This window comes from Alligator mississippiensis, chromosome 15, assembly GCF_030867095.1.
Source record: "Alligator mississippiensis isolate rAllMis1 chromosome 15, rAllMis1, whole genome shotgun sequence".
NCBI classification, from domain to species: domain Eukaryota; kingdom Metazoa; phylum Chordata; order Crocodylia; family Alligatoridae; genus Alligator; species Alligator mississippiensis.
Window position 1 is genome coordinate 8,898,058 of NC_081838.1, and position 14,630 is coordinate 8,912,687.

Sequence of the window (14,630 nt, forward strand, 5' to 3'; positions counted from 1 at the left end):
CACATCAGTGCCCGCTACAGAGCAGCGTACGACAGAAAGAGGCTGTTACTGGCTCGGGATTCGGGTGGACAGCTTCCAAAGTGCTCGGCATGGCACGGTTCTGGTTCCAATGACATCAATGTGCCAGAACAAGGAGCAAGACAGAACAAGGAGCAACGGGCTCAAGTTGCAGCAAGGGAAGTTGAGGTTGGATGCTAGGAAAAACTCTTGCTTTCCAGTGCTGAGGCACTGGAATAAGTTACCTAAAGAGGTGGTGGCATCTCCATCCTTGGAGGTTTTTAAGGCTTGGCTCAGGGATGATCTGGGTGGGGCTGGTCCTGCTTTGAGCAGGGGGTTGGACTAAACGTGACCTCCTGAGGTCCCTTCCCACCATCATTTTCTATGATTCTGTAATGCAACCATGTTTTTGGAAGCTCCACCCATGGTGCTTTAGATTAGGGATGCTCAACCCCCAGCCTGACTTGCAGAGCCATGGCATCCAGCCCACAGAGCTCCCCACGGGTTAGGAAATTTGGTGGTTGCGGAGCGGTGGCAATTCATACTACCAAATTCCCAAGCCCGGTGTGGCCGGATTGGGACCAAGCCATACCCTCTTCCCCCCTCCCACACAGCTGGCCATGCCCCCTCATTGCTGCACAGCTGGATCAGGCTCACCAGCTGTTTCTGGCCTGCGGACAGACCAGGCACTGCCCTTCCAGCCCACGGGAGCAAAAGGTCGAGCTCCACTGCTTTAGACTGGCCAGTGCTGATTGCTTCCCACAATACTGTGTCAAAAGTATCAGATCACTGGGTTTTTACAGACACCCACTCCCCATTGTGGGTCAGCACATTTTGTCCCAGAGATGGTATATTTTCATGGTAATGTCCCAAACCCGAATGAGAAACATTTCAAAGTCTACTTCCAGTAGCTACAACCACAGGTATTTTTACTTTGAGATCCCAATTTCCAGTTCTGCTTGGTCACATAGTTTCCTTTTCAGGACATGGGTTAATAACCATTGATGATTAACTATAACGAGAGTGTGTGTGAAAGGTCTCAAGCGGGATAGATGTGTTCTAACTAGGGGGAACTTGAGAGAACCCCGCCCCCCCATGCCAAATTTAAAACTAGGAGCACGCTTGACTTAATGGGATGGATCTATAAAGGACGTCTATGGAGCTGCACGAGTTTGGATTAACCGAAGTGCTTGGCATAATAAAAAATATACACTTTACGGACCAAAAAAAAGAGACATCCAGTCTGACATGAATCACAGGACCCCACGCCAATCTTGCAGCCAGGCTCCTTCGTGCTTTCCAAAAAGACACCCAGCCCTGACTTAAATCATTCAGACTCTGGAAAGTGGAGACTGCTCTTTGTAACAAGGGTCTGCATGACACGGGTGATGTGCCAAGAGAACAAGGCTGGGGGCCGGGGAGACGTTTTCACATGGAGTCATCAAATTGGCAACCGCGTTGGGCGTTCCCAGTCGATGGGTCCTAAAAAAGGTGTCAGGGGTTGTGGCCTCCACCTCCCGTTATGGTTATGGGTGAAGTTTCTCCTGAAACTGCATTGTCAGACAGGGTGACAGCAAGGAAGAGGCTGCTCAAAACCCATCAGAAGTCACGATCCAGACTTATTTGCCAGCAGATGGCCTCCTTGTCACAGTGGATGGGTGGGTTTGGCTGGAAGGAGAGGAGAAAATACACACACACATATACACCGGAGCCTACCCGGAACTGGGTGAAGTCAGAGTAGGTCGGGTCGTAGGTCTTGCGATGGGCCTCGAGCAGGATGTCGATGACGTTCTGCTGCTCCTCCGACAGCTTGGGCTTCATGCTCTCTTTCAGCGCCTCCTCCTCCTTGCGCTTCATTATCATCTCTCTCTTCCTCTGGACCTCCTCGTCTGTCAGGATGACTGTGTTTGCAAAACACATCGGGTAGTAGCAAGGGGGCAGGGGGTGGGGGGGAGGAGAGAGAGAGAGAACAAGAATCAAAAACCCTTATCCTGGTTATATAATATATAACCCTATCCCTATCCTATATTATATAACCCTATCCTTTTAGGGAGTTGCCCACAAATCCCTAAAACCTAAGCATCTCCAAAGACTGTCAGAGATTAAACCGTATCCAATTTTGTTGCCAATTAAGACCCATTTTTTCTCCCTTCTGCTGCAGATCTCCTGAAATAGAGGGTCTCTGCTGGGTGTCAAAGGCTCCTAAAGTGCCATCTCATCTCAGCTTACCCCCAAAAACTCTGGGTCCAGCCAGAGATTGGGTCAGACGTTTCTTTTCTCTGAAACACCAGTCTTGCTCTGCTGGTGCCGTGGGATAGCGCTATCTCAAACCATGCCAATTATTGGCAGAAGGGCTGTGGAGCCTGGCAGCCAGCCCCTCTCTCAGGCTGAAGGGCGCTGTATTGGGAAAGGCAAATCTGATACTGCAGGGGACCCGGAAAAAGCGTCCTATCCAAAAACCTTTTGCGCAGCAACATCTTTAATTTGATCCCACCGCTGTTCTGCTTTCAATTAAGAGATGTGAAAGCTGCTTAGCACCGAAAGACAGGCTTAGGAGGCCAGGCTAGAAGAGGGGAAAATCACATCATCGGTGATCAAGAGAAGAGCTGCGATTCCATCCTCCCCGGCCCCTTTGGAAAGGCCCGGTCTGAGAAAACCAGCGCTAAACAGAAAGTGTTGTCCTTGCATTTTAACAGGCAGGAAACAGAACAAAATGCAGGTGCGATGAATGATTACAAGCTATTCTTAGTCACTTCTGTCCTCGATGCAAGTATAGTCAACCTGTGTTTTTCACTTCTACCCTCTGCTTTCCATTTTTTGTTCCCCCACCCCACCCCGAAAGGCTCAGATAGCGCTCTTGTGGTGGCAACTGCTCCGAATGAGAATCCTGTTTGTACTCAGTCCCGTGAATTAACCCGTATGCGCTACAGCCTGTGTTGCCCAGGCCAGGGTTGCACAGAGCGCTGTGGCTATTTGCAATTCCAGGTCCAGAACAGGCATGTGTTACCCCCTCCAGCGGCTCTGGAGGGTGTAACACCTCCTGTCACCCTCCTCTGACAGCATACATGAATTAAGGCAGCCGTGTTAAATTGCAAGAGTTTGTTTTGTGCAGTCGTTTTCAGCTGAACGCTTATTAGGCACATCTTTAGCTCTCGCTGATCAGAACGTGAAAGGTCCCAAAGGAAACCAAGCAGCCTCGTTGCTTTAGAGCAGCGGTCCTCAACCTGTTTTCCAAAGTGGGCCACACTTGCGGCCCTCAATGCATTACGTGGGCTGCACTCACACAACTTGCTTCCTGTGTATCCATTTAAAAAAATGCTTTGTTTTTTAAAACATTTGGCCCGCGGCAGCGTGCCAATTGGGCTGCATGCGGCCTGTGGGTTGGGAGTCACTGCTTTGCAGAGCCAGGCCTCAATTCAGCACCACAAAGCTATCTTTGGGCGCATCTACATGAGACGCCTGCCATGCATTAGCTTAATAACACTGCACGGTAGCACGGCGGTGAAAAACCATACTAACAGCCTACTGCAAAGTGTGCTTAGGCTAATGCACAGTGAGCATCACAAAGCCGGCCCTACTAGTCACTGTGCATTTAGTTAGCACTTTATTAAGCAAGTACTAAACTAAATGTGCAGCATGTAAGGCGCATTAATGAACATATAGACATGCCCAGTAAGTACATCCTTTAGTGGGGATGAGACATGAGCTTTAAATGATTTGAGGCATGAGTACACAGGAGGAAGCTGCACTCTGAAAACTCACACTTAAGTGGATCCTTCTTTTTTTGGATCACTGGTCTTTCAACCAGTCGCTGGCCCATGAACAGATATTTCCTGGTTGTTCTGGTTCAGTATTTACCAGAGTTTCAGGAGGTGGCCCAGGGTATTTTTCATGCCTTGAAAATAAAGGTGCATTGAGTTTGAGTTCGGAGCTCCAGAGAACTCGGGAAGTTCACATGGCGTTTCCCTCCTCTGAGTCTTGCTTGCCTGTTACACAGATGTATGATTGGGCATAACATTTTTGCCATCTTCCCACTACTGGTAATAATAATAATAATAATATATGGATGTGCAGTGCTGGTCTCTAGCTGAATGACAGCTTTGTCTTTAGGGCTTATCATAGAATCAAAGACAATGAGGGTTGAAGGGACCTCAGGAGCTCACATCTAGTCCAACCCCCTGCTCCAAGCAAGACCAACCCCAAACTAGATCATTTCACCCAAGGCTTTGTCTAGCGGGGTCTTAAAAACCTCCGAGGATGGAGATGCCACCACCTCTCTGGGTAACCTCTTCCAGTGTTTCACCACCCTCCTAGTGAGAAAGTTCTTCCTAATATCCAACCTCAACCTCCCTTGCTGCAACGTGAGCCCATTGCTCCTTGTTCTGGCATCTGCCCCCACTGAGGACAGTCCAGCTCCGCCCTTCGGACATTACAGGCATTTGCCATGTCCCATGCAGTACCTGTGGGATACGTGATTCTCCTTAACCAGTCTTTTCTCTGATTCTATGCATGTGCGGTAGACACGCGTGACCCTTGTCCTGAAGAGCCTCCACTCAAACCCCAAAGGGAGCGACGCAGTAGTCCAGTATTCCTAAAACAACCTACCACAAATAATTGGTCTCGGGGAAGAGAACAAGCACGAGCAACCGCACCGCGCGCGTTACCTCTTAACAAGTCCGAAGCATATGAAAACCATGAGTTTTACAAACATAACAGCCCTGCCGCCGCCACAAGACTATATCGGCCCACAGAGAAGACGCAGAATAGAGAAACTCTCAGGCTCCTTTAGCCCTCCGTGCCATTTATTGGAGCAACCGCAAGTTTTTAAATCGGCGCCCTAAGACTAAAGTCAAACATTGGTAGAAAGGTCTCTTTAATACCCACAAATCGGCAGCTCAAACACACCCTGCCAGCTAGGTAACCAATCCTAAATATAGCAGACAAGACTTTCCCATCTGTCAAGACACCATTAGCTTTTAACCCGTCACGAACAAATAAAAGAGCGTTTATCTTATGACTGCAGGCTTTTTCCTGACGGTCGGTTGTAGAGATATTTTATGTAGGGAGGGGACGGCGGAGTCTGGTATGAAAGGTTTGGCACGACGCACCGAAGCATGCATTGGCTGCACAAAACTCTGAGGCTACGCGAGGTCTGGTAGCCGCGCTACGTTGCCTTCGGTTACTTCTGCTGGGTTGAAGCCACCGGTATTTTTCCAATACATTTGCGAAGTTGCATAATATTTCACCTTGCTGTTTTCAATCTAAGGAGACAAGTCAACTGAATGTTCCAGGTTGAAAGGTTATTCTTAATGAGTGGAACGATGCTACAATTCATCCTTAAGGGATGTTGCTGTGGAAGCCTTGTTAGGTTAGTTGACAACTTCACTTGGGGAAGAGACTGATGAAGACAAATTGCTCTTTATTAAAAGAACCGTCAAGCAGCAAAGAATGAGAAAATGCAAGGCCTTAGCCTGACCCTGCCAAAGGAGAGCTCTGCAGGTAACAGGAAATCACTGAAATCCCATGCAGGGGGGCAACTTTCTTTTAGGAACTCCATCTTTACTCTTTTAACGCCAGCAGATAGGATGAGGGCAGCTGCAGTGTCATATGATGAGGGCCAGTGCACAGATGGAGAATACAATGCCATCGCACCCAGCCAAACGATAGGTTTTTTCTTCACTACGGTGAAAATATCCTGCCCTGTCCCCTTTGCTTCCCCCAGTTTGGGACTTCACTTCAGCTGACGGTACTGAAGGCACGTATGCCCTGGGATCTCACGCTGGGGTTGCTCTTGAAGTTAACTCATCCCTTTTGGCACTGAGCTGGTAGCCTGACTTCTACAAGGTGTGTTAGCGAAGATGGTGTGGCTCGCACCTGTGCTGCGGTTTGATCCCCACGCAAAGCCGGTCAAGTCGAGGCCTGGATTTCGAGGCAGGCAGCCAGCCGAGCAGGTAAATTTTCTTCTGTCTTGTCCACGGGAGCCTCCTATAACATGCTGGCAGACCTGTCGTGACAGCTTTAAACCCCAGTCCAGACAAGCCTCAAGGACGTCAAGAGGTGCATTTTGGCATGTGCCGCAGGGCTTGCACAGATCTTTGCGTGCCCATTGCCAGCCTGCCTTGCCACGATGCTTTCGGCAGCCCAGACAGCCAAAGCAATGCCAGACGCCAGAGACTGCAAGAGTGACTTTAGTGATGGGGACATTAAATCGCTCTCTGCTCAAGGGTACCAGGTGAGATTAAGAGGGGAAGGTAGGGGCTGCCTAGCAGCAGGTAATGCAGTTTGAAAATGGTGAGTGGAGCAGATCTGGATTCTGCCCCTGAAAGAACAGGGCACCAATATGGATAGGACCGCAGGGCACTACTGTTATAACTATCATCATCATCATCATCAAAGACTCAGCAGATAGGGCCTAGACCACTGATTCTCAACCAGGGTGGTAACCCATCTACTTGTTTCTGCAGCCATGCTGGCTAATCCTGAAGACAGAAGCAATTATAGAAACACCGATGTATTTGCACAGCCCTAGTGCAAGTCAGGCTTCCTGTGAAAAGTGTCAGCTTTCAAAAGCTTTCAAACACTCTTGCATCAAAAGGAGAGATGCATGCACCTAGGCCAGGGATTTCAGTCTCCTAGAAGCCAAAAGGAGAAGTGTGCCTTCGGCAGAAAAAAAATGTGCTGACAAGCGTGCAGTCCACACTTCTGTTCTGCAAGCCCTCCAGGTCGACTCTCCCTATGAGGGGCGGATGTCACGAGGCAGCGGGCTCCTCATTCAGCCTGTTACAGAATTAGGTACCGCCCGGTGCAGCGAGCACCGCCAGGCTGAAAACTCAGGGGCGGCGTCCTGTTAGCCCATTTCCACGGACATCGCTGCCCGTTCTGAATCAGGACTCGGTCCCGTATGTGCAGAAACCCGCTCGCTGTTTCACCTTGTGCTTTCCTCTAGCTCCAGCCAAAACATGCATGCCGCTGAAAACCCCCAAACTGCAGTGGGATGTAAGATGATCTCGGTTGCAAAAAATAAAATTGCAAACAGTGAAATGCTACGGCACGTACTTGTCTTTAAGACAGCGAATGCTGAATATCGACCAGTGGTTTTAAATTGGTGCATGAAGAAATCTCTGCCACGTTGGCTGTCTGTGTAAAGGAGAATGTGGAAAATGACTCACAACTAAAAAGTGGTGGTTTGAGGAGTTGTTAACAATTACCAGCGACCTGGACTTGATGGCCCAGCAGACCTCAGCCAGTCCTCCAGGACACTGGTTTTCAACCTTTTTTTTTTATTTGCAGACCCCTTTGGTAATTTCAAATGGAGATATGGGCCCCTTTGAATGTAAAGGTGGGCATTCGCATACATTTGATTGATCCTAGTCATCTTTCAAGGACCCCTTAGACATAGTCTGTGGATTCCCAAGGGGTCCCCGGACCAGGACATCAAAACGCTAAACGCCAAGTGCCCAGTGCTCCCATGAGAGCTGAGGTCACTTAGCACCCCATAGGAAAACCAGCCATCCTAGGGATAACAAGGAAGCAGAGAGATGCATCTCAATTGCAGCACAACACGTGGCTTAGCTGACAGGACAGTTCCCCACAGGCAAATCTAAAGCGGAACAAAATCTTTAGACTATTGCATTGCTAATTTTCATCAGAACAAGCAATGGAGACACCCTTCCCCTTTAGGCCTTCAGAAGGTGCCAAGAGACAGTGATCTGGAGCGGATTTGCATTGCAAAATACTTGATAAAAAACGAGAAACAAAGCCAGGCAGGATTTACAACCTCATGCATGTGTTTGGGGCTTATCTATATTATATCTGTCCAAGCTGCTTCATGAATAATTCTCGCGGCTATTTCTCACTGCACTGAGGTTTGCCCACTAGCAGTCATAAATTCTCACCATCGTTCCCCGGCACTCTTTGTTGAACAATGAGCAGGCGGGAACACAAAAGTCTCGACGTATTAAAAAAACGCAATTAAGCAAAATACCCTTTTATCGCCACCGCGGGACTGTGGGAGGGCTGCAGAGTTATGGCAGTCGGTAAAATGTAGTCAAGGGTTAAGAGGATAAGTGAAAACATGAAGCACAAAATGAATTCTCTAGTCAAGTGCTCGCTACTCAAACGGCGAGCAGCTGGGAGAGGACGGGGAAGAGGCGACAATGGATTTCTATCCGTTCAGAGCGAAAGCATCTCCAGTCGGCCCGTCCCCAGCGCTGGTCTCTCCAGGGCTGGATTCCTGGGTTCAGATTGCTATTCTTTTTGCAGGATTTGGTGGCTTTCCACGGAGCAACACAGATGCTCTGCAGAGCCCACCCAGGCCCCTGCATACGCTCACTACCTACCAGCGCCTGGCTTGAAATAAAACCACCCGCTCCTGTTTACGGGGAATAAGAGAGGGTAAAATGAACAAGGTGGGTGCTGGATAGGCAGAAGTAGGGGAAAGCTAAATCAAGTGGGTCACAACACAGCAGGACCGGGGTTGAGCCTGCGGTCAAGCCAGCACACAGACAAACCTACCGTGGTGGTGGTGATTCAGGGTTAGGCAAGAGGGGCTGGGAGCAGAAAAAACAAAATTCCAGGATGCAAGACTATGCGAATGTATAAATAGCCTGATGAATCATAACCCCCCATGACAGGGCAGGGTACAGCGCTGCTGCAGGACTCGGTGTGCCCGAGGCATATCGCGTGCATGTGTATGTCCATATATAACATACAAATAGAGACTAGGAGGGTATGCCAGGGCCAGGAGCAACCTCTGGGCTCACCTAGCCTGCCTTGCTGGCCTGCACTGGGCAATGCAGTGCTAATGGGCAAGATGCAGCTCCATACTGGGTCACAGAAGAGCCTGCACCTGCTTTTCTACCAATGCTGCAGCATTGCCACCACTGGCCAAACTGGAGAGACTGGTTGTCAAATTCCTCCTGGTCCCATCAGCGCTTGGCTTAGACGCCTCCTTCACTACTCCAGCATCCCCTCATTGCCCCAGCCCCTGTGTGGGTCTCACTGCTGGCACGTGTGCTCTGTGAAGGCAACGAGCACAGGGAGAAAAGGGAAGATATCCCGAGATGTATTCCCCAGTGCAGCCTGCAGAACGGGGGTAGCCAGCGAGGAGGAGGAAAGGGAGAGTCCGCACGCACAGGAATGGGCTCTGCAAAAGATCTTACATGTCTGGTAAACTCCCCCGGAAAAAGGCCAGGTGATATGCGCTGCTGATGCTGACTATGCAGGTACGCCTTCAGCAGGTCCGGCCTGCTTGGCAAGCATTGCCAAACGTTCCCACCTGCCCTTGAGGCCGGTCCAAAGCAGGCCCTTGCTCCAGGGAGGGAAACTGAGGCACAAGCAGTATTAGAGTCAATGATCAGGTCTGTGGTGGGGTCAGAATTGGAACTGGGGGCTCCTGGCTCCTTTTCTCAGTGGATGGGGAGGGCAGTTTCAATGTTCAGGTCCTGATTATAATGCACTCCCTCCCTCCCTCCACCCTGGCGCTTTTCCCGTTGCGCCCCTCCCCGCAGATCCTTCCATCTTGCATTTCGGTAGCTCTCGTCTTGACCTCCCTCAGCTGATTCATAAGGCTCCTTGCCTTCTTCAGCAATTTCCCCACGAGCCGCTGCATTCTGCAACAGCTGTGAGAAACTGGCCAGCTAGTAGCAGGTGGGTTGGGAAACCTGCTGTTTGCTTTTGTTGCACATTGCTGGTCAGAAATAGAGCAGGGTGGGTGCACGCGTGCCTCTGCGTGTGTGTGTGTGCACATGCATGCGCACGTGCAGCAGTGCTCGGCCGCTATCATCAGTGTTTTGGCAGCAATGGCTATTTACTACGAGGAGGCAAACGGGCCATAAAGGCAAGGATCCCATGGCACTGTTGGGCTGTGCCCGGAGAAGCACCCCTGCAGAAGCCAGCTGCCGTTTGCACACCTGAGGCCCTGTGCTGGCCGCCTTTGTAACACGTCAAGGTGTTATTAGTCAGATGCATGCATAATCCACATGCAGTGAGTCTCCGTTTCATGCCCCCGTGCCCACAGAACCCACCTCCAGAGCTTGCCATGCCTCCTAGCCATGAATCACCCTGGACGTGCTTTCTGGCCTGAACTTTGGGAGGTTCATGCTTTTCAAGCTTTTCTGGGCAGGCAGCAGGGCTAGGAACCTGTTTTATTCGCCATAAGAAGCAAGCTGAGATTCTCTTGATCACAGGACTCCCGGAGCTGGGGATTTAAAGGGAGGGGGAAGATGGGAAGACTTGGGATGAAACCATGAGCTCTGGCAACATAGAGGCCTTCTTGTCTTCCCTCGCAGCAACCTCAGACTGACATTCACCCCTTGATAAAATCTTTAGTGGAGACAAAGCACCTGCATTTTTTTTTTACCCCTAGACATATTGGAGTTTAATAACTGAAGCCCCCCAGGGTAAAATTCCAGGTCCTGGCTCTCCACAAGGTTTTTAAAGCAAGCTGGCCAATGCGCGAGTCAGCCCCAGAAAAAGCCACCTATTTCTTAGAAGAACGAAGCCAACATCCAAAAAGAAGCAGAAGTAGCCGTCTCACATGTACAGCAGCTGCAGCACTGGCTGTACGAGGCGTGCTTTCCCTGGCGAGAATACGCACAGCTGGTCCAAACAATGACAGCAGGCAATTCAAGAGACAGGTTTGCCCAATTCCCACTGACTCTCTCAAGTGTCTTTTAGTGGGTGGGGGAAATCCAGCCCTAACCATCAAGAAGTACAAGAGTAAAGAGTGCTTAACGTGGCTCTGAGCGGGTGGGTCCAAGCGCTGTGGTCTTACAATCTGGGAAAAAACCTGTGGATAAATTGCTGGTGAACAGGAATCATTCATTTTTCATCCTCCCATTACATGTTCGCCTCTTTGCCGGCTTCCAGCATCCCGAAGGCCAAGCCTGACGGTTGTGTTTTCTCTGCAGAGGACGCTCAGCGCAGCGCGCTCTGCAACTTGGGTCTGTTGTTTGCAATGCCAGGCTCCTCCGCTTTTCGGGGAAACGGAGCAGAGTGGGAAATACCCTTTCTGCATTATAGTTTTTAGAAAAGGGGATTCTTGGGAACTGAGCTGAAAACAGCCTTCTGACATCCTTTTGGGTCTCAGCAACAGATCCTCAAGGAAAAAAAAAAAAAAAAGAGGTGGAATAAAAGGGTTTTGCTGAATTTAAATGAATGGGAGCGAGGAACTGTTTTGCTTTGCAGAATTAACCTTGCTGCTTCCTCCTGCTCTTATAGCACCAGGTTAGTGACAGCAACAGATGTCCCCACTTTGTTCCCCCCCTCCCACCACCCATTTTGGCTTCTTGCCTTGCTGGAGGACATGCTGTTTTTGCCTGGCAGCCCGTCGCTCCGGTCCCCTCTGTGCCAGGGCTTCCGCAAGCTTATTCCCTGCAGAGCTCGCTCACCTCTGCCCCACTGCCCTGGCTAACGCTGCCTCCAGTTTAATCCCGCCACTAGACTCACTGCTCTTCCTCCTTTTGCACACGCTGCTGTGGGAAACCCCCCCAGCCCCGTCTCTGGGCATGAGACAGAAGACAGCATGGGCAAGGGATGCAAAAAGTTGTACGCCCCAAGTTTCCTACCCCGTTTCTGCCAAGCAGGGCTAGGGCATGGGTTTGGCAGAAGAGGCCAAGGAGCCCCTTGTGTGAAGCAGAGTTCATAGACTCAGAGAACATGAGGGCTGGAAGGGACCTCAGGAGGTCACCTCTAGTCCAACCCCCTGCTCCAAGCAAGACCAGCCCCAACTAGATCATCTCAGCCAAGGCTTTGTCTAGCGGGGTCTTAAAAACCTCCTAGGATGGAGAGTCTACCATCTCTGGGTAACCTGCTCCAGTGCTTCACCACCCTCTGCGTGAGGAGGTTCTTCCTAATATCCAACGTAAACCTCCCTTGCTGCAACCTGAGCCCATTGCTCCTTGCTCTACCACCTGCCCCCACCGAGAACAACGCTCCATCGTCTTTGGACCCATCCTTCAAGTAGTTGAAGGCTGCTATTAAATCCCCCCTTGGTCTTCCCTTCTCCAGACTAAATAAGCCCAGTTCCCTCATCCTCTGCTCACAAGTCATGTGCCCCAGTCCTCAAACCATTTTTGCTGCCCTCCGCTGAACTCTGTCCAATTTGCCCACATCCTTTCTGTAGCGGGGGGCCCAAAACTGGACACAGGACTCCAGATGTGGCCTCCCCAGTGCTGAATAGAGGGGAAGAATCACTGCCCTCCATTTGCTGGCAACGCTCCTACTAATGCAGCCCAGGATGCTATTAACTTTCTTGGTAACAAGGCTCACTCTGTTGGCTCCTATTCAGCTTGTTGTCCACCATAACCCTCAGGTCCTTTGAGTTCATGCCAATGAAAGGGTGGAACAAGCAGTAAGTTGCATTCATTCAGTCCCTTCCATAGTACGTGGTCTTCAGAGGCATAACAACAACCCAGGTTAGACAGCCTCTCAGGCCAAGCCTGGGTTCCCTTCCACAAAGCTTGCTGTGAAGGTAGTGGTGATGGTGGCAACAAGACACCTTGAGCGGCGAGGAGTTTCAGGCCTTACATCACAGGGGCAAAGGGTTAGATGCTGCAATGAAGAGGGATATATAAATACCTGCATGCGCAGACAGAGGAAGTCTCACTGTGCACTGACACCCCGGCAAAGCCTGGAAACTCTGGAAAGTGCTAAGTGACAGCAGAGCAGCAAGAGACCCGGCCTTCTGGCTCACAAGAGCAGTCCACCCATATATTATCAAAGGACCTATCCATCATCTTAGCTCATAAAAACACAGGCTTGTGTCTGAGTTGGCGCCGGGAGGAGTCAGAACGACGTCAAATGCACTGAATTAGTGACTGTGCTGGCAACGAGATTCTTGCCATCTCCTCCAAAGATCAAGCTCAAGAAGGCCCCGTGGGGTGACAGATTAACTTGGCGGGGCCCTCTTGATGTCCCTTCTCCCGTGGTGGGGTCTAGCTGCTAGCCATCTTCCAGGAGAGAAGGAACAGTGAATTAATTGTTTTCCAGTAGCGTTCAGAGGCACTTTACAGACACCGTGGGGAATAGTGCCTATCCTTAAAGCTTTACATGGGAAATAGCCTTATCTATCGCTGTCCAAAGCAAGGGCTGCCTACCCCTCCATGCTAGCAAGCTGCTGCATTTTTTGCAAACGGAGAACGTGGAAAGAGCATTTCAGGATGACACAGCTTGGCTTTCCCTGCCGCTGAAGAGCCTGCACTCGCTCGGCACCACTTGCACAGCTCCAAGCATTTACACTGTGCTTTACCAACCTGAGATAAAGCAGCGTGGAAACCACAGATATTTGCTAACATACTGGGAACAGTGCCAGGTTCGAGTATGTTAGGCACCGAGGTATGCAGGGTGGCGATAGCAGCTTCTGCCGAGTCTAAGTCTCCTTCTAACCCCCCAACTTTTCCTTGCAACTCTATTGCTCCCAAACTCCTAGGAAACCCCAGTTCTCAGTTCAGCACGATCCCAGTGCGTGCTGTCCTGTCGGGAACCCCAGCTTCCCTTCCAGTTACCTGCCTGCAGCCACAGCTACATCCATGGACTCAGATTTTCTACCTTCGCCCTGCATCTACATCTGCTTCCGTGTCCTGCTAACGGCCTCGCTCAGTTGGAGCCTGACACACCCTGAACCCTTCTTTCCCTCCCAGTTTGGGCTCAGATTTGCTGTCGGCCGAGGCTCATCACTGCCACGTTTTGGTGGTACAACAGGTGGAGGGGCATGGGTCAGCACTTTGCCCGCCACAAAATCCCTCTCTTCCTCTTTGCATGGGGGGAAATGGCCCATGAACACATTGGCAAGGGGAGCATCATCTTTCTGCCTTCGTGCTCTCCTCTGCAGCGAGGCCTCCAAAAAACCCAGACAATAGGCAGGCAGCTATTACATAGAGACCGTGGATTGTACTGGCCAACAGCTGGGCCTTCCTCATGCTCCCCACATCTGCATCCAGCTGTTGTCTCCTGCCTCCTCAGGAAGGGGACTGGATTTATTTTGTGCTTATGCAGTCCCTGGTGTAAAGTATTTGCCCTCTCATAGTTTGGGGTCCTTTTATCCCCATGCAAAAACCCAGCCCTCTTGTTCCTCAGTTTCCCCAAAGCCTCAGTAGATATAAATGGGGCTGCTGATACTGTCTTCCCACTGGCTGCTCAAGCCATGTAGCATCTCTCCCTCTGGAACCACACCTCTTCACATCCCCAATTCCCGGACATGTGCCAAACCATGATGGATCATCCATAGAGCCAGCTTCCCAGCAAGGGCTCCAGTGCCTGGGCTGCAGCCACAGGCAGGAGAACGTCCTTGGGTTGAGGGAATGAGCACTGCAGCGACATCACCACTCAGAGTAGGGAGCATGGGGAATCTCTTCCTAGATCTCAAATTAAGGCCGTTCATCCAGAAGAGGGCCTAGATTATGCCTTGGGGTCCCCTTGGTTCAACCGACTAAAGGAGACCACTATTTGTGCTTCAGACTGAAGGAAGCACCCCAAATTCTTGCAGCGAGTCAAGTACCCTCAAGGACTACTAGGCCTGTGTTTCCCAGAGGGTGCAGGTCCAAGATCAGTCCAGACTCTGGGTGGTGGCAGCGGTACCCCAGGCTTGCAGGTGTGCTCCAGGAAGGGGGTCGGCCAGATGTGAGGCACCCCTA

The 14,630-nt window shown here is 50.7% G+C and overlaps 1 protein-coding gene across 4 annotated transcripts in view; it reads right to left on the reverse strand.

Annotated features, from left to right (window-relative positions):
- VDR (vitamin D receptor) overlaps positions 1–14,630 on the reverse strand; it is a 78,863-nt gene that overhangs the window by 11,169 nt on the left and 53,064 nt on the right. For all 4 annotated transcript variants that reach the window (XR_002088911.2, XM_019482714.2, XM_006273342.4 and 1 more), the window contains one exon: positions 1,714–1,898. Coding sequence is in view for 3 of the 4 variants with exons in the window: in XM_019482714.2 (XP_019338259.1) it covers positions 1,714–1,898 (185 nt within the window). In the remaining variant the exon portion in view is untranslated. The remainder of the gene's footprint in view (positions 1–1,713; positions 1,899–14,630) is intronic.